Source organism: Anomalospiza imberbis, chromosome 26 (assembly GCF_031753505.1).
Source record: "Anomalospiza imberbis isolate Cuckoo-Finch-1a 21T00152 chromosome 26, ASM3175350v1, whole genome shotgun sequence".
In the NCBI taxonomy this organism is placed as follows: Eukaryota; Metazoa; Chordata; class Aves; order Passeriformes; family Viduidae; genus Anomalospiza; species Anomalospiza imberbis.
The window spans coordinates 1171833-1189520 of NC_089706.1; the positions used below are offsets into that span (position 1 = coordinate 1171833).

The 17688-nt window shown below is 54.7% G+C and overlaps 1 protein-coding gene across 1 annotated transcript; it reads left to right on the forward strand.

Moving 5' to 3' along the window:
* Positions 1-2938: 2938 nt before the first annotated feature.
* CD34 (CD34 molecule) lies at positions 2939-15753 on the forward strand. The gene is made up of 8 exons (XM_068173615.1): positions 2939-3401; positions 8522-8665; positions 9539-9816; positions 9898-9987; positions 12095-12242; positions 12555-12601; positions 13383-13547; positions 14886-15753. The coding sequence occupies exons 1-8, from the start codon at positions 3353-3355 to the stop codon at positions 15084-15086; spliced, it is 1122 nt and encodes a 373-aa protein (XP_068029716.1). The 5' UTR covers positions 2939-3352; the 3' UTR covers positions 15087-15753.
* The last annotated feature ends 1935 nt before the right edge of the window (positions 15754-17688 follow it).

The following is a 17688-nucleotide window of genomic DNA, read 5'->3' on the forward strand; positions in this document are numbered from 1 at the left end:
CTTTTGCACAGAAATAGCCCTCAAACGCTGCACATCCTCTGGGTCAGCAGCGCTGCTGCCTTGGGAGGGTGGTGGGAATGGGATTATTTCATCTGTCCGAAATAGTAACTTCCAAGAGGTGAGGAAATGACTGCACCAAAACCATTGTGTGCCATCTGCCTGCTAAAATACTTATAGAAAACATGTTTCCTGGCATATAGCTTCCCAGCCATATGTCTATTGCATCATTCACAATTAAATTAAATCACCCTTAAACGCTTGGACCAAATCCCAGCCCGTGTGAGCGAGCCTTCATCGCTGTGCTGCACAGAATTTGGACACCCGATCCCCTAAATGCTGGGTTGGAATTGGCTCAGGCGTTGTTAACCTGATACAGCTGATGCTGAGTGCTGCGAGATAATTCAAGGGCATGTTCCTTATTGTGGTCTTGCAATTTCTGGCTATAAAAATGTGTTGGGGCTCTGAGAGAAAGGAAATGATTCCGCGGGATTTGCTCTCAACACGCTCGAGTCAGTTGTGTCCACGGGAAAAGGTGGCGGCTCCCACTCATGGAATCAACAGGAGGGCTGGAGGGCCTGGTCACAGCTGGATATTTGGGATATTTAGGATATGATCAGAGCTGTGTGCACAGGAACATCCAGCAACAAAGCCTGGCCTGCTGCGTGTTAGGCTGGGTCAGATTTTTGTCAGCTGTGGGGGGAGGAGGGTCCCACTGCCACCACCCCGGGCCCTGTGCCCTGCACAGCAATTCCTGTGCCACAGGAATGACCAGGATGGATGGAAGCATCCCTAGATCTGCCCACAGGAACCCTCCGAGGACCGTGCATTCTGTTAAAGGATAATCTTAATAAGTCACTTATTTAGTGGGTTTGTGGCTCTTCCTTCGAGGAAATGTTGGATTTCCCTGTGCTTAGCTGAGCCACTCTCCCAAAAGGAGTTCTGTGGGATGGTCTGACATGGGTAGTGCATAAATAGGAACGAAATCCCATATCTCTGACACAGGGAATGTCGTTCCAACCCAAACCAGCTTCCACTGGAAAGCAAACCCACGAGCTTCCCGTGCACGGTGTCTGCCAGACCCGGCCACGGCCTATTTTTAGTCCAGCTCTCTATTTCTGGGCTGCTTTTGAAAGGTGAAACAAGCCCAGCAGCCAAAGCAGGATGATCCCGTTGGTTCCTTTCATCCAGGAGTAGCCTGGGCTGTGGAAAGTGTCCCTGTCCACAGCAGGGCTGCAATGGGATGGTCTTTACTCTATGCATCTATCACTCTGATTTTCAGTCATGCTATTCAGCCCAAATTCTCACTTTCATAGACAAAAACGTATCTGTTATTTAAATAAGACTCTTGTCTCACTCTGCCTTTCACATTTCATCTCTGAATTCATTTTCTGGGCTGATATGCAATGTGAAACCTGGTTACACGCTGAGTCAGGCGCTTCCCAATGTGTGTGTGTGCGTGTTTGAGGGAGGGAAAAGGGAAAAAAGGGAAAATTCTTGGTGGGAGCTGCTGGAGTCAGCAGGGCTGTGCCCACACTCAGGTTTTAGACCACATTTTACCTGGATATTTTGCCCTTTCATAGAGCTGTGTGTCTCTGACAGCCAGCAATGGATTACTGAACATAACAGAAATCTTTATATGGATGTTGGAGCCCTTAGCTGAGCTACAGATGTTTCCTTCCAAGAAACATTTTCCTGCCACAGAATCAGAGAAGGCTTTGAGTTGGAAGGGACATTTAAACATCATCTCATCCAACTCCTCTACTATGCTAAAAGCAAAAGCTACTGGAATTTTGTCCTACAATAAATGTGGAAATACTATTTGAGGGTTTCTTTGTCGGTAACACCATCTTGTTCTTTTTTATTTTTTTTTTCCTGTTTTTTAATCCTTTTCTGGCTGTAGCCAAATTATGGCCATTCCTGCCCAGGGCTTGCAATGAGTTTTTAGGTCCCTTAAAACCCAGAGCAGTTTCTGTGATTCTGTGACTGTAGAAGTGTTACAGGAGCATCCAGGAAAAGATAATACATTGAGTAAGAGCTTCCTCATCCTTCTTTCCACAGCTTTCTTTCCTGTCCACCTCATTTTTCAATTTCCTGCTCCCAATGACTCCTTTAGTCGCCTCATCATCCAGCTGTAAAAGAAAAGGTGGAATTAATACTGAACTGGAGTTGAGTTTCCCAAGTGTTCATCTCTTTTTTTTTTTTTTTTTTTTTAATACCCAAAGGCCATTATTTGACTCCCAGACTGGTTTGGGTTGGAAGGGATATTAAGGATCCCCTCATTCCACCCCCTGCCATGGGCAGGGACACCTCCCCCTATCCCAGGTTGCTCCAAATCCCATCCAACCTGGCCTGGAACATTCCAGGGATGGACAGCCCCACGTGAGGACGCAGAGCATCCCTCATCCTGCCCTTCCTGAGCTGCTCCCACGTGTGTCTGCAGTCACTGAAGAGCCAGAGCCAAGTTTCCCACTCGGTGAGGCTCAGCCTGGCAATAAAACTGCAGCCAGAGCTCCGTGCTGCTCTCAGGGCTCCCACAAAGCTTTCCTAACGAGCTCAGGGAAGTTGCTGCTCTCCCATCCTGCTCCAGGTTTAATGCCAAAGCTTTTGCCTGTGGGTTTCTCTCTGCCCCAGACCTTCTCTAACCCGTCTCGTTCGTGCTCCCTGTTTGGCTGGAGTCAATTTAGTGGAGCTAATGGAGTTACTTCTCCTCAGGTCAGCGATGATTTCACATCCTTGAGCTGCTTGCTTAATTTGCTGAGAACATTTCTGATTCTGAAGCCCATTTGCAGCATTGCCCTGTTTTCCACAGTGCCAGGACCATGCCTGGGGCTCGCTGGGCTGGACCTGGGCTTCCCCACATCCCTGCTCTCCTCGGGCTGTGTTTGCTTCGCTCTGAGCCGAGCTCAGCCGCAGGCTCGGCTGCAGTCCCTGCATCCAGCTGCACCAGGCTGTGTCCCTGCCCTCCCTTGGACAGGAAAGCAGCAGCTCTGAGGAAAGAGTTAATCCCAGGGAGCCTTTGGGATCCTTTGCTGGGGAGAGGGCTGATCTTTTGTTTGTTTTGAAGCTGCTGGCAGGAAAGTGGGGAGGAGAAAATTACCTAAGTGATAGTGAGGTTGCCATGAACTATATAAAACTGGGAAATCAAAGCGGAGAAACTCCACCTCGCAGTCCTGAGCCACAAGCACAACCCCTGAAGAGAAACCCACCCCACAAGTGAGTGATCTCAAAGGCTTGAACTCCAACCAAGCTGCATGAGCTCAGAGCTGCTGCAGGACTGAGGAGCCGGCGCTGGCCCGGCCGGATCCCGCTGCTCCGGGAGCAGGGAACGCTGCTCTTGGCAATTCTCACAGCCATGAAGGGGAGGCAGCTCCTCTGCATCGTCTGCCTGCTGGAGCTGGCTGGTGAGTACTGATGTCCCAAACCCTGGCTCACCGCAGGGACCGGGCATGGGGCAGCTCCCGGGAGCAGCAGCTGGGGGGAAGATGCTTCTCCAGGAGTTTGGGATTCAGTGGCACCCAAAAACCTCACCGCTGCTCTGAAAGGGGCAGGAGTGGGGATCTAAACTCCCTGCGAACTCCTGGATAACACCAGGGGATGGGAGAGCAGCAGGCAGAGTGCAGCCACAGTTCAAGCTGTCTCCCAGCCTGCGCTGGTGCAAGTGAGCCACGCTTTTGTTTTGTGGTTGGAACTAAACATTTGCTGAAAATCAAATGTGTCTCCATAAATATTAAAATCTCCTATTGCAGCTCTTCAAATATTCATCATATGAAGCAATGAATAACAGCACCGAGATTTTCTCTAGGTGCTGTTTTTAAAGGGTTATATTTTAGAGAAATATTATCATTTTTGTCCCAAACCCAACAGCCATGAGGTAATAAAAAAGGTCTAAAAAAGTGAAGCAGCACTCTGTGTGTTGCCTGGTGTGCTGGGACAGGAGCCAGGAGCCTGCGGGTGTCTCCTCAAATGTAATTTTTTCTTACTCACACAAATGTGAGTGATGAGATCTATTGCAGGAATTCGCTGGGTTTTGTTCTCCTGTTTCACAGAGCTCCTTTCATGTTCCCCTGGCTGCCCAGGTAAATTGCTCACCTGAGCTGCTGGCTGAGCCTCCAGTCTGTGTTATTTTTAAAGGAATTGAAAAAAAATCCCAATTTTATTTGAGAAAAATGACATTCAGGGCTGTGTGGTTGGGCTGGAGTGAGTGAGGGTGTGAGACAAAGGTGTGAGGCAAACCTCGAGCTTCAAACCTGCAGTTCCAAACCTTGAGCTCTTTGTGCAAAACAAAAGTGATGGAAAAGTGATAAAAAGCTCGGATTTTGGAAGGACAAAGCCACTGGGCAGGCGGGGCTTTAATGCTTTATGCAAAATGTGCTTGCACAGCCCCTGCCCATCATTCCTGCAGGACATTCCTGCAAGGTGGAGGAGGCTGGTTTCTTCTCAGCGTAGCTGCTGGCAAAAATCATCCTCGGGGCTCTGCTTGTTCCTCAGCTCCGTGGGGAGTCCCAGAGAATCCATCAAAGGCTCCAGTTGTGCAACTCCCATGGAAGCCCCAGCTCCGTGGGCTTGGGCTGAAGCTGCTCCTGGCAGCGCTGCTGAGGGTGGGAGCAGCGGGCTCCTCCTGCTCCCAGGACACCTCCAGCCAGAGGCACGTGTTTTCCAGGAAAAACCCTTTGTGCCACACTGGGACAGGGGCAGGAGTCCTACAGATGTGGTGTGTGGATGTGGCGTGGGGTGGAGGGGGTTTGGGTTCTGGGATCCAGAGCCAGGAGCAGCCTGGTCCAACCCCATGGGAGAAAATCCCCTGGAAAACCCAACCTCAAATCCCTGGAAATGCTCCTTGTGGCCTCTGCCTGGTTCTTTGGGGTTCTTGCCGAGTTTCAAGGAAGGGTTTACAGCCACCCCTGCTCTGCAGAGTGGGCTGCAGCTCCCAGACCCTCCCAAGCCCCTGGGAGGATGCCGTGAGCAGCTTGTGTTGGAAAGCTGGGGATGGATAAAGCACATGGAGAGCTGTCCTGTGCTTGTCTCAGAGTGAACATGGAAAAGGGAGGATGGATTGTATTTGTACCTAATAAAAACACTTCATTTCTTTCACTTAACCTTTCCTCTTTGTTTTTTATATGTCTTTCATTCATCTCTGCCGAACTTGACTTTTAGAAAAATCTCTTTTCTTGCCATTTTCACACATTCTTTCTTTCCCCCACTCCGTTTTCAACACTTATGAAAGTTCTGAATATCAGGGATGGAAAAAGAGACTTTAAAACTTCCAGCTGCTCGAGTTTAACATCCTTTAGAGGCTGCTGCTCCAGCCAGGAGAAAGCTCAGCCCTGGGAAGGTGCTGGGCTGCCCAAGAGGCCCCAATCCCAAGGAAAGCCTGGGAGCAGCAGCTGGGCTTTGGTGTGGCAGCTCGGGGGGCTCCCCCAGCCCCCCGCCCCCGGCCCCACACCCACATCCTGTCTGGGCGAAGGAAAAGGGGGAGGGAAGGGACTTTTATCAGATATTTCCAGAGGGAAGAGGGCTCCACCCGCTTGAATTCCTGCCACATGGCTGAGAGCTGTGGAGCTGGAAAGGCATGAGTAATGCCGGCTGGAGTCCTTGGAGGGGCTGCTGGGGGAGCTGGGGCTGGCGCCAGCCCCAGGGCTCTGCATCCCCCAGCCCAGAGCTCCTCTCCTGCATCCCAGAGCTCCAGAGCTCCCCTCCTGCATCCCAGAGCTCCAGAGCTCCTCTCCTGCATCCCAGAGCTCCTCTGCTGCATCCCAGAGCTCCTCTCCTGCATCCCAGAGCTCCAGAGCTCCCCTCCTGCATCCCAGAGCTCCTCTCCTGCATCCCAGAGCTCCAGAGCTCCTCTCCTGCATCCCAGAGCTCCTCTGCTGCATCCCAGAGCTCCAGAGCTCCCTTCCTGCATCCCAGAGCTCCTCTGCTGCATCCCAGAGCTCCAGAGCTCCTCCTTTGCATCCCACAGTCCCTTTATCCTCCTCTCCTACCTCCCATGGCCTCTTTACCCTCCTGTTCTTCATCCCATGGCCCCTCACCCTCCTCTGCAGCCCTGGCACCAGCAGTGCATCCCATCACAGAGCTGGGCAATGAACTCTGTTAAAGGCAGAGCTGCAGGGACTCCCCTGGCCCAGGGCTCGTGTGTCAGGTGCCCAACGAGCCAAAGGCTGAGCAGAAGGTTTGCCAGGGGTGAGCCAAGAGATCTGAGGCAGGATCAGCTCAGGAGGTGCAGGTCCTGCTCGGAGATTCCCAGTGGGATTCACCTCCCTCAGTTCTGTTTGCTGTGGGTGCAGGATTGGGATCCAGTGATGGGAACTTCTCTCCTCTTTCCTGAACCTTTGCAACTGCTGAGCTTTCCTTTGGCCCTGGCTTAGTGCTCAGGGATGAGTCTTGGAGCAAGTTTAACATTTATATTGCTGCCTTTTCTTTATTCAATCTAAGATCCTTCCTAAGCCCCATTATTAACATATCTTTAAAAAGTCATTTACTTTTTAAAACCTAGGTGGGTGAACACAATGGGTGCTGGGAAGTGCAATTTTCTTTCCCATCTCTGCATGGTTTTGCTCCTGCACATGCTTGCATTGCCAGGTGAAGATTTCTCCCAGGTTAATAAATAGCTTGGCTTAAACTCTAAACCCTCAATCCTAACAAACTGACAAAGTTTAATAAAGCCATTAAAAATGTATGGTGCAATAAATAACCCTCTTTAGCTGAGCACCACGTGGATTATCCAGCCCACATCTGGATCCTTATTTATCTCATGAGCCCAAAGATTTCCAAAAAACCCTCATCCATGTTTTGTGGGAAAGCTCCTGCACATGCTCCAAGAAAGGCAAGAAAAAGAAATGCAAAGTGACAGCTCCTTTCCCAAATCACACTGAACAACAGCCAGGCCTCCACTCCAATATTCAGAGCTGAAAAGGCTTTGATTGGGAGCACCTCGGGTGCTTTGCACACATCTGGAGGAGTTCAAAGGTGCTTGGGTGGCTGTGGCACCTGGGGAGGTCAAGGCCAGGCGCTGCATTGTTCTGGTGATGTGGAGTTTCCTCTTCGTGGCCACAGAACAGAGCTCTGCCTAAAGCCTGGCTCTGCCTAAAGCCTGGCTCTGCCTAAAGCCTGGCTCTGACTCTGGGCACGCCGTCTTGCCTCCTGCTTTTCATTTGTTAAAAGTCAGCAGGAAAACTCGGTGACTTAACCAGCTGGAACTGAACTGTCCTGGAGAAGGAGGAACTTCTCCCCCTGAACTAAAAGCTGTGCCAGGACCCAAATTCCAGCTCCAGACACCTGCACCGAGCCTCAGCAGGAACCCCCAGAGCAGCTGCAGCCCGGGGTGGGGTGGGAGGGATGGGATGGGATGGGATGGGATGGGATGGGATGGATGGGATGGTTGGGATGGGATGGATCAGGATGGGCAGCACCAGTGTGGGCAGCCCCACAGGACCAGTCTGGGCCCCACATTTCCCCTCTGGCCCAGCCTCCCCCAGCAGCACCAGCAGAGCAGCTCTGCCCCTGCCACTCACAGCCAAAACCAACCCCGGTGACCTCGGGCTTTGCTCTTCCCAAACCCTCCAGGCTCTGTGGAGCTGACCCAGCCAAGAGCAGCTCCTGCCAGGCCCGTGCCCAGTGCCCAATCCCCCAGCTCCCAGTGCCCGGTGCTGTTTCCCTGGCAGCAGATCCTGCTCAGGACCTGCCAGAGCTGCTCCATCTCTCAGGGTGGTTTGGGAGGATGAAGTAACTTTTCTTGGAGCTGGGGCTCCCCTGGGCAGAGCTACAAATGAAACAACACATTCTGCATGATTTTCTCTTTAGTGCCTGGATAAGAATCTTAAACACCAAGAGCCCTGGGGTAGAGACTGGAGCTGTTTGTTAAAAGTGGGAGTAGATCTTAGGAGAGACGAGTTAAGGAATGGGGAAAATGCATTTTCATTGACTCACACAGCTCATTTCAGAAGGAAAAGTTGGAAGTGTCATCTGTGTAAGGCAGCAGGAAGCAATATATAAACTTTAAGTTAGAACAGCAAACCACTCTCCAAACATTCTGCTTTACCTCCAAAGATGTTTTCGCTCATGAGTCAGGGCTGATCCCAAGCCAGTGGGAATGTTTCTATTTACTTTGAGACTGTGCCTGCAACTGTAAATCCAACTTATCTATCCTGAGGCACACGAGTGATCTCTTCCAAGGCTCGATTCTTTCCTCCCAGGATTATAAACCCAAACTGCTCTGAAATCCAGCTTTGTGCAGAGCTTTGAGCATCACCAGCGAGCTGAGGGTAGGGTGGGGTGGGGGTAGAGCCTGTCCTTCTCCTCTGAGAGCCCTAGAGCCCCTGCAAGGGCTGCACCAGCCTCTGCTGCTCACCCAGATGAAAAGTTTCACCCCTGAGCCTCTCCCAGATGTGCCCCAAGGCCTCCTGCCATTTTGGGGCCAGAAAAAGCGAATGTGGGAGAGCAGCTCAACCATTCCTGCTTTCCCCCAGGGGCTCAGGGCTGGGCTGGGGGTTCAGCAGCCCCTGAGAGCTCCCTCTCCCCTCAGGCTGCGCTGCTGGGAGCACCACAGGCACCCCCACCCCGGCAAGCACGGCCGTGGCAGCGAGGGACAGCAGCACAGGGACAGCCAGCACTGCCACCGCCGCCACCACAGCCATGGGGCACGCCAGCAGCACCAAGCCAACCTCTGGTAACCTCTCCCTCTGTTCCCTGTGTCATTCTGTGTCCATAATTAGATTTATTAAGTGCACAGGCTCGTTAAGGCATGGTTTGTGCTCTCAAAACAAGAGGCTGAGTATGGTCAAAAGCTTTAATTCCTTCCAAAATATCCCACCTGGGGACACCCAGCCCAGGCAGCTCAGCCCCATCCTGGTCAAAACAAAGAGCTCAGTCATGTTTATCTCTCCACACATGTTGGAAGAGACACCTGTAGGAGTCCCTTTGGGAGGGGAGGGGGAATGGCTTTAAGCTGGAGGAGGGAGGTTTAAATTAGATATTGGGAAGGAATTGTTCCCTGGGAGGGTGGGCAGGCCCTGGCACAGGGTGCCCAGAGCAGCTGGGGCTGCCCCTGGATCCCTGGCAGTGCCCAAGGCCAGGCTGGACAGGGCTGGGAGCACCTGGGACAGGGGAAGGTGTCCCTGCCATGGCAGGGGTGGCACCACTGGCTGGGATTTAAGGCCCCTTCAACCCAAACCAGTGTGGGATTCCATGATGGGAGGCCCAGCCCAGGTTCTGAAGGGCTCTGAAGGGACGGGAGGATGCAGGGAGCCTTTCCCTGCTGCTGTTTGGGATCAGAGCCTCCTCTGGAAGCCTCGGGGCCAAGGAGGAGCTGGGGGCGATGCCGTGGGGGGTGGCCAGTGACACCTTTGCCGCGGTGGCCCGGAAATGAGCCCGCAGTGCCCCGACTGTGGGCGAGTGTAATTAGGCAGCAGAACCAGGGCTAACGAGTTTAGAGAGCCAATGGCTCCTGGTGCTGCTGCTGGCTCTGACAGACCAGTATCATGCACGGAGCTGGCGGGGTTCAAGCTTTCTCCTGTGCCCTTCTCTTTGCATCTCCTCCAAGCTGACGGCACAGCCGGGTCCGCGGCCACCAGCCCGACATCGTCAGGGCTCCTTGGGCAGCTGAGGACGAGCCCCCAGCCCAGCCCGGCCCCCACACCGCTGCCGGGCTCCTCCCCGGGGCCACACGGGAGCCCGGGGGTCCCCAGGAGCCAGAGCCCCCCGACAGAGCCCGAGGATGGGGCAGACACCTCGGAACCCACCAGCTCCGCGGCCACCCCGGAGCATCCTGCTGTGCCAGCTGCCACCACAGCCCTGCACACCGCCAGCGCCAGCCCCCAGGTGAGCACGGGGCTGCCGGGGGAGGCTGGGCTGTCCCCAGCCCCAGCAGGGCACTGACCCCCGCTCTGCTCTCCCTTCCAGCCTCCCCTCCGTGCCATCGGCTGCCACGGCGCCAGAGAGGAGGGGGACACCGGGGCCATCTGCCTGCGGCTCAACGAGTCCAGCACCTGCGTGAGTGTCCCCTGCAGCCCCCGGGGTCACCCGGCAGCCCCGGGGGCTCCTTGGGGTGGGGGGCTCCCAGCAGTTCCCCCTGGGGCTGCTGCAGCAGGGGACGGTGCCAGGAGCGTCCCAAAGGGATGGCAGCGGTTCCAGGGGAAACGCGGCCTCCCGGCCGCACAAATCCTCTTTTTTCCTCTGAGCTCTGGGGTCACTTCAGCTTCTAAAGCATCTCCCACCGTGTCCAACGGGAAGTTGCCTTTGTTCTTCTTCTTCCTCTTCCCTGTTGGAAACAAAATTGCCTTTTTTTGTCTTGCCAAGTGCCCTAGGAAAGAAAACAGGGCATTGCAAAGGAGCTGCTCAGCGAGCCCAACAACTCCTGAGGGAATCCCAGGCTCTCTGTGACCGTCCTTGGCCTTGTGCACCAAAAATGGGGCGTTTGTAGCAGCAGAGGGGGGCTCTGCTGGGGTGGGAGGAAGAAACCTCTCCCACGGGAGGCACAGCCTGCCCCAGAGGGTGGATGCTGCCGGGTCTTGTGAGCCAGCAATGCCCCGGCTGTGAGATCTGTATAAAATATACAATTTAATGTTGTCGTTGCTCCATGCTGCTGCCACTAAGGATGCGTGAGGCTCGGCTTGCCTCTGCAGCTGAGTGATTAAATGGCATTTAGGCTCGTTCCTGCTCACGGGGGCTGCACTGGAGCAGGAGCCCAGAGGGAAACTCCTGCGGGAGCCCGCTGTTCCCATCTCAGCTGCCATGCAGCGGGCTCTGCCCCCGCCTGGGCACGGCGTTTGTGCGTCCCGTGTGCGAATGGATGCCCCGGCACATCCAGAGCATCCCGCAGCGGCACGGCTCACACAGCCCAGCCCTCCCCTCCCTCCTCGTGCTCCCCCCAAAACGTCCCCAGCTCCCAGCCGCGTTTTCTGGAGGCTCGCACCCCACAGCAGAGCGCTCCCCTCAGCAGCCCGGGGTGGCACCAGGCGGCTCAGGCTGCACCTCATCAAGGGACCAGATAAGAGCTGTCCTGAGTGTCCCTCTCTCCCGCTGGCCTTTCCCGAGGCAAATGAGCAATCAGCTGGCACCGGGCGCCGCTAATTGCAAGGGGAAACTCTGACACTCCGATGAGTTCTTTCCACAGCACAGAAAGGAAAATACACACTTGGGTCTCTTGTTCCATCTTGGCCTTCCTCCCCCCCGGGCCAAGCTCTATAGAAACAGCTGAAAATGATTTGTTTGTTGTTCTCCCGTGGAGGAGTTTGTGCATTTTTGCACTTTCAGAGGATGGAGGGACCGGAGGATGGTCCTGGGGCGGCTCGGGGCAGAGGGAGGAGGGCACCGAGCCCTTGCCAGGACAGGGGGGCTCTCTCTTCCACAGCCCCAGGGTGGGATCTAGCCCAGGGCAGGGCTCAGAGGAGCTCTCTGTCTCTGAGGTGGGTGCAGCCACAGCTCAGGAGGGGCTCAGGGAGGCTGAGCAAGGTTTTGGCAAAGCTGGGCTCTGTCTGGGAGCCTGGCTGTGGCTGAGAATAGTCCCGAGGAGAAAGCCCATCCTGTCTGATCCAGAAACTGGCCCACAAAGGCTGCAGCTCCTCACTCCTCTTCCTCTTCCCCCCCAGAGTCAGTTCGGCTCTAAAATGTGAGAAATGTGGTTTTTTACCTAGCCTTTGATCAGCAACCTAGCAAAAACATTGAAGACATTTCCTAAACAGGAAGGCTCAATGCTTCTTTGTTATTTCCCTCCTTTCCCAGCCCCTGCCTGGGACTCTGAAACAATAGGGCTCTTCAGTTGTTCCAGCCCAAAAACTGGGGAGACTTGCCATGCGATTCAGAGCCTAAATTTAGCTTTGTTTAAATGCCATTTTCAGGAGTTGCTAATAATACCTCCATTTAATTTATTTTCATTGAGTTAAGATATGATAAAAGAGCACCTCCACCTCCAAGGTGTTGGGGCTCTGGGCAGTGCTGGAGTGGGAGGAGAGGGTCTGACACCCAGCTCAGCTTTGCAGGGCACAGAGGAGCCACCAAAATTCAAATGGGAAAGCACAACACCTCCACCGGCGTGGCCGAGGCAGAGAATTGCTCAGTTTGCTTGGATTAATGGCTGTTCTTTCTGAAAATTTGGCAGGAACACTTTTTGGAGAGGAAGGGATCGGATTTATGGCAAGCACTATGTGAAAATAGAACCCACACCGTGGAGTCCCCCTGCGAGATCCAACTCACTCCATCCAGCCTGGACAGGGACTGTTTGCTCCTCATCCTCAAAGGAGAGAAAGGTCAGTGCAGGGCATTCCTTGGCTGGCATCCCCAGATAATGGTGTGGGCAGTGGGACGGGGGTTCCTTGTGGGGAAGGGCTGTGGGACAGATCCCGGCAGGAGAAACCCCTCTGCAATTCTGCTCTTTCTTCTGGGGTCCTGCCGGATCCCTGGAACTGCCTCCAGGAGCAACCTCGGCCCAGCCAGGCTCTTTGGTGTGCCCTGAGCTGCAGAGTGTGTGATTCTGGAATGTGTGGATGTGTAACGTGTGTGGTGAACACACTAAATGTGTGCAACATGTGTGATGTGCTCTCCTGTTTTAAACCTTGCAGATCCTGACGAACTCCTGAACACGCTCCAGAAGTCTCACTGGGAAAAGGTAAATCCCTCAAGCAAATTTGGCTGCAAAAGATGCCTGGCCAGGGGGCTGGAGGGATGAGAGCTTGAGATGGTCAGCTGAGGCTGGGGGGCATGCTGAGATGTGGACCTGCCTCCAGTTTGGGGGTGCCTGAGGAGTGTAGAGATCCCTGGAGTGCCCAAGGCCAGGTTGGACAGGGCTTGGAGCACCCTGGGGCAGCGGGAGGTGTCCCTGCCCATGGCAGGGGTGGCACTGGAGGAATTTTAAGGTCCCTTCCAACCCAAACCAACCTGGGATTCTGTGGTGCAGCACAAGAGAAGCAGAACAAGCCGTGGGGGCAGAAATGCCTGAGTGGCTCTGCAAAATGCTGGAGTGTTCTCTCAGCAGAGGTTAGACCCCAGCAGTAACTCGCAGGATGCAATTGGCACTCGGCTTCTCCAAAGGACCTGGCTGACATGAATGAATTCCTCCCCTGAGGCTGCCCTTGGCTGGTGGGGCTGAGCCCCAGGTGTGTCTCAGGGTATAAACAGCAGAGCTGCAGCACCCAGACAGATCTCAGCCAGGTGCTCTGAACCTTGTGCTCCAGAGGACAAAATTCCCTGTGCCACAGGAGACTCTAGGCTGGGAAGGAGCCTGTGAGGGCTCCCAGGGCTGGGGCAGCAAAGCCCAGCTCTGTTGACGTGCGGTTTCCCAAGGAGGTGACGAGCAGCATTGTTTGAAGCCTGTGCAGCAGATGCAAACGTTTCCTGTTTGTCCCACTCCCAGCTCTCTTTGGTGTTTTGTTTGGTTTTCTTTTTTCCAGTTTGGAATAGAATCCCTTAGAAAGGAGAGTGCGAGGAGCCACCGGGACTCCTCTCAGAAGACCCTGATCGCCCTGGTCACATCTGGGCTGCTGCTGGCGTTCCTGGGGCTGGCTGGATATTTCCTGATGAAGCGGCGCAGCTGGAGCCCCGCGGGAGAGAGGCTGGTCAGTGCTTACAGGTGGCAGAGCCGCAGGTAGAGAGGAGCCCGGCAGCACAGGGGGGCTGGGGGGGAGCACAGGGGCATCCCCACCCCTGTGGCTCTGCTCTCACCCCCTGTGTGTCCCCAGGTCGTGGGACAGCCCGGGCAGGGCAGGGGCATTGCACAGGGGGAGGGGGAACCTCTCTCGTCTTCCAAAAATCAGCTCCTGCAGCAGCACCGCCCCCTCCCGCACCAGCTCCCAGGTCTAACACTTCTTTTTGCCCAGCAGTAAGAGCTCATCCAGCAAGACCCCTCCAGAGCCCCTGAAACCTCAGGAGTCTGTCATTAAAAGTGACGCCCTTTCATTCCCGTTCCTTGTGTGAGTCCCGTCTGTACCTGTGCTGTAATAAAGGCAATTTCTCCCCACCGGCCATGGTAATAAAACATATCAAGAAAGAAAGAGGCAGAGATTTCCTATTTCCATTCTCCCCTTTCCAGGCAGGCTGACCCTGAGGACTCCTCCCCTCCAGTGACTTTTGGGGACGTGACCCTGTGTAAAGTGAGGCTGGGCCACAATTTCCCCATCAGTGTCCAGCTGTGTCCTGGGAGGCCATCGGGGCATTTCCTGGCCAGGAAGGATGTCCCCAGAGCACGCAGCTGGGAAATGCCTGTGGCAGAGGCAGGGACACTGCCTCTGTGCCCCTGGTGCTGGCAGCAGTGGCACTGCATGGCATGGGAACCCCTGGCAGTGCCAACCCCAGCCCCAGGTGAGGCGTGTCCAGCCCACCCGTGGAAAAGAGACTGAGTGAAGTCCAGCCAGCAGAGTGCTGGATGCTGCTGAGGAAATTCCGGCTGGGAATTGCCAGTTCCAGGGCTGCACAACATCTGGGGAATTCTCTTGAGGCCCTGGGTCCTGCAGCAGCACCTGCTCCTCACAGCAACAGCAGCACCCCGCCCTGCAGAGCTGCACTTCTGCACTCCTGCCACACCTGGCAGCCAGCTCTGCACTTCAAAGGAAGGGGAAGGGAAGGAAAAGAGACAATTTCCATCATTTCCATTCGATGGTGATTGTCCCTTGGCCGAAGTGGCCGGCAGAGCTTCTGTCCTGAGGCAAGATCGGCTCCAAAACCTGGTTAGGAGAAAACAACAAAACCCGACAGCTTCTCTTGCAGGTGCTGCAGGAAAAGCTGCAGCTCCTGCGTGGCTTTTTTGTTCCACGTTGGTTCGGGCCCTCTGCTCCCCTTCTCGTCACAGTGCCCTGACCTGTGGCTGTTTGTCCCTCCTGCCTGGGGGCCGTGGGCAGCCCCTGTCCCCAGCCCAGCTGCCCTTTCCCCCCTGACTCTGTCCCTTGTGTCCCCGCCAGGCTGAAGACCCATATTACACGGAGAACGGCAGCCAGGGCAACACCATGCTGATGTCACCCTCCCAGGAGCCGGCGGAGCTGCAGGAGAAGCCAAACCTGCCCAACCTCAACGGGGGCACCCAGGAGAACGGGACGGGCCAGGCGTCCTCCAAGAACGGCCACTCGGGCCGGCAGCACAGCCCCGCCGACACCGAGATGTGACCGCGGCCGCGGGAGAACCCAGGGCACGGCCGAGGTCTCTGCGCACAGACGGGGAATTGCTGAGCTTCTCTATCGTCATTATCGTCTCTGTGAAGAACTCCAAAATCAGCCTAAAGCACATGGAGGGCCAGAGCTGCCAAAGAGCAGCTCCTCTGCCTCCTCCTCCTCCTGCTGACCACACAGGACACTTTTTTTGCAGCTGTTCTCTGCCTTTGATGTCAGAAGAACATCAGGACAAATGCCCGTGCCCTTAGCCCTCCCCAGCTTTTAGGCAGAGGCAGAGTTTGACTCCGAGCAGCCCAGATTTCTGGTAGCGATATGTTAGGCTGACTAAAGTAGTTAAATTGGGATTGCAGTGACAAAAACCTCTCAGGTTTCAGATAGTTTTGGTTGGTTAACAGAGTTGTTTATAATCTCATCTTTATGTTTAAGTGCAGGATTTCTTCCTTTTCTGAGACCATCAGGCATTTAACCCCTTCCTACTCTACTATTTCCTACTCCAGCAGAGTTTGCTGAAGCTGTGTGTAAAACTTTCCATGTGGAATTGAAGGCTGAAATGTCAACTTCTTTCTCTTTGAATCCTACCAGGACTGTGTCCTGAAGGTTTTTTAGAGGAAAAAAAACCTTCCCCAGCCTCCTCCTGCCAGGGGCTGGGGGCTGTGACAGGCAGAGCCAGCAATTGATCCCTTGAGTGAGATGGAGAACACTGGGTAGGGCTGTGGGGCCCGGTGGGTGTCTGGGGCTGGGGCACTCTCCCTCTGGCACCTGGGGCAAGAATTTGGGCAGGAGAGGTGCCAAAGGGCTCCCAGAGGGATGAGTGGGAGGCAAAACCCCAGCTCTGCAAAGGGCGTTCCTCTCCCTGAGGGCCAGGGGCAAAGAGCAGGCGTTCACTGTGGGGAGTTCCAAATCCAGGAGCAGGAACAGGAGCAGGTCTGAGCCCTCTCCGTGCTGATCCTGCTCCCCAGGGAAGCACTGCTGGAGCCACATCGAGCTCCTGGCAGCTTGCTGGGAGCCAGGAACCCGGGCCAGGTTTGTTCCCCATCCCAAGCACATTTTTGGGGAGCCAAGCCCTGATTGTGCCAGCCCTGTGCTGCTGGTGCCAGACCAGGAGGGGTGGTGGCTCACCACGACACCAGCAGCGACCTCCACACCCCAGATAAGCCCAAAAATGGCCCTTAATGCTGATCTACCCTCTCATGAGTGAATTCATCCCAACCTTCTCAGTGCTGAACACTGAGGGGAAGGGTTTTTTTTTCTGGTACAGTGCTCAAAGCAAGGACAGCAGCATCCATCACCACCTGGGGCTGCTTTTTGTGGGTGCAAGAGTCGCTTAAACACAATTAAAATATTCCAGGCTGTTTGCTTTGGTGTGAATTGCTTCTCCCAAATCTCACTGTAAATAATCCCGGTTGAAAAAGAAAAATAATTAAGCACTAAAACCCGGTATCTCTGTTGTGTCCTTGGAACAGCAGCGTGTTCATCCCCACGGGATGCGTGGCTCTGGCTGCTGCCAGCAGGATGGGAGGACAACGCCTCACAGAGAGGTTCTTTCCCAGCAGAAATCCCATGACTAAAGGTTCTGGCTTGCTCCAAGCACATTCCTCTCCCAAAAAACGTCTGCAGGATGAGTGACGTGCAGCAGGCTGTTACACCTCGTTTGTTTGATTTGTCATATTTTTGATGTTTAAGACACCCAGTTAATTCCTGGAAAAATAAAAGAGACTCCAGAGTGATGTGCAGGGCTGAGGGTTGACCTGGCAGCAGGGAAGCTGTGCCAGGGGAGGGGCAGGGTGGACATCAGCAGGAATTTCTCCATGGAAAGGGTGGCCAGGCCTTGGAAGGGGCTGCCCAGGGGGTTTTGGAGTGCCCATCCCTGGAGGTGGCACCTGGACGTGGCACTCAGTGCTCTGGGCTGGGGACGAGGTGGGGATTCCTGATCCTGGGGGGATTTTCCAGCCTCAGTGGTCCTGGGATTCTGTGGGGGCTCCCTCACCTGCAATAACCAGCAACATTTCCTGCCCCAGAAATTTGCAGGGGGGCGCAGGGAAGCCTTTGGTGCCTTCTCTTGTGGAGATGCTGGAGCTGCACTGAAGGCAGGAGCTCTGGGAACGGGGATCTCTCCTGATTCCCTCTCCTCTCTGGGATGCCTGACCCTCTCCGGTGCTGCTTCCCTGGCATGGGCACACCAGCAGCTCCTCAGGGGACACTCCCCAGCCTCTGACTCGTGTTTTGGGGCAGCCTGACCTCTGGCAGCCCGGCTGCCAGGGGAACAGATGCAGGAAAACCAAATGACTTTTCCAGGGAAAGCTTGACGAGCCTGGGAGGTGGGACAGGGAGCTGGGGCCAGCTTTTCTCCTGGCAGTCGTTTATCTCATCAGCTCGAGGAGCTGCAGATCTAATCAAAACGTCAGGTGCACTTTTCACAGCTCAGGGTATGTCCTACAGCCAGGCGGGGACAATAAAGTTACAGTCAAGTGCTCTGGCAAAACAAAAGGTTCCTCCAAAGCCAGACTGAGGGAAATGCCGGGAGCATGGCCGGTGCTGAGCCAGCGGAAAAGGCTGGGAAAGGCTGGAAAAAAAAGGCTGGAAAAGGCTGGGAAAG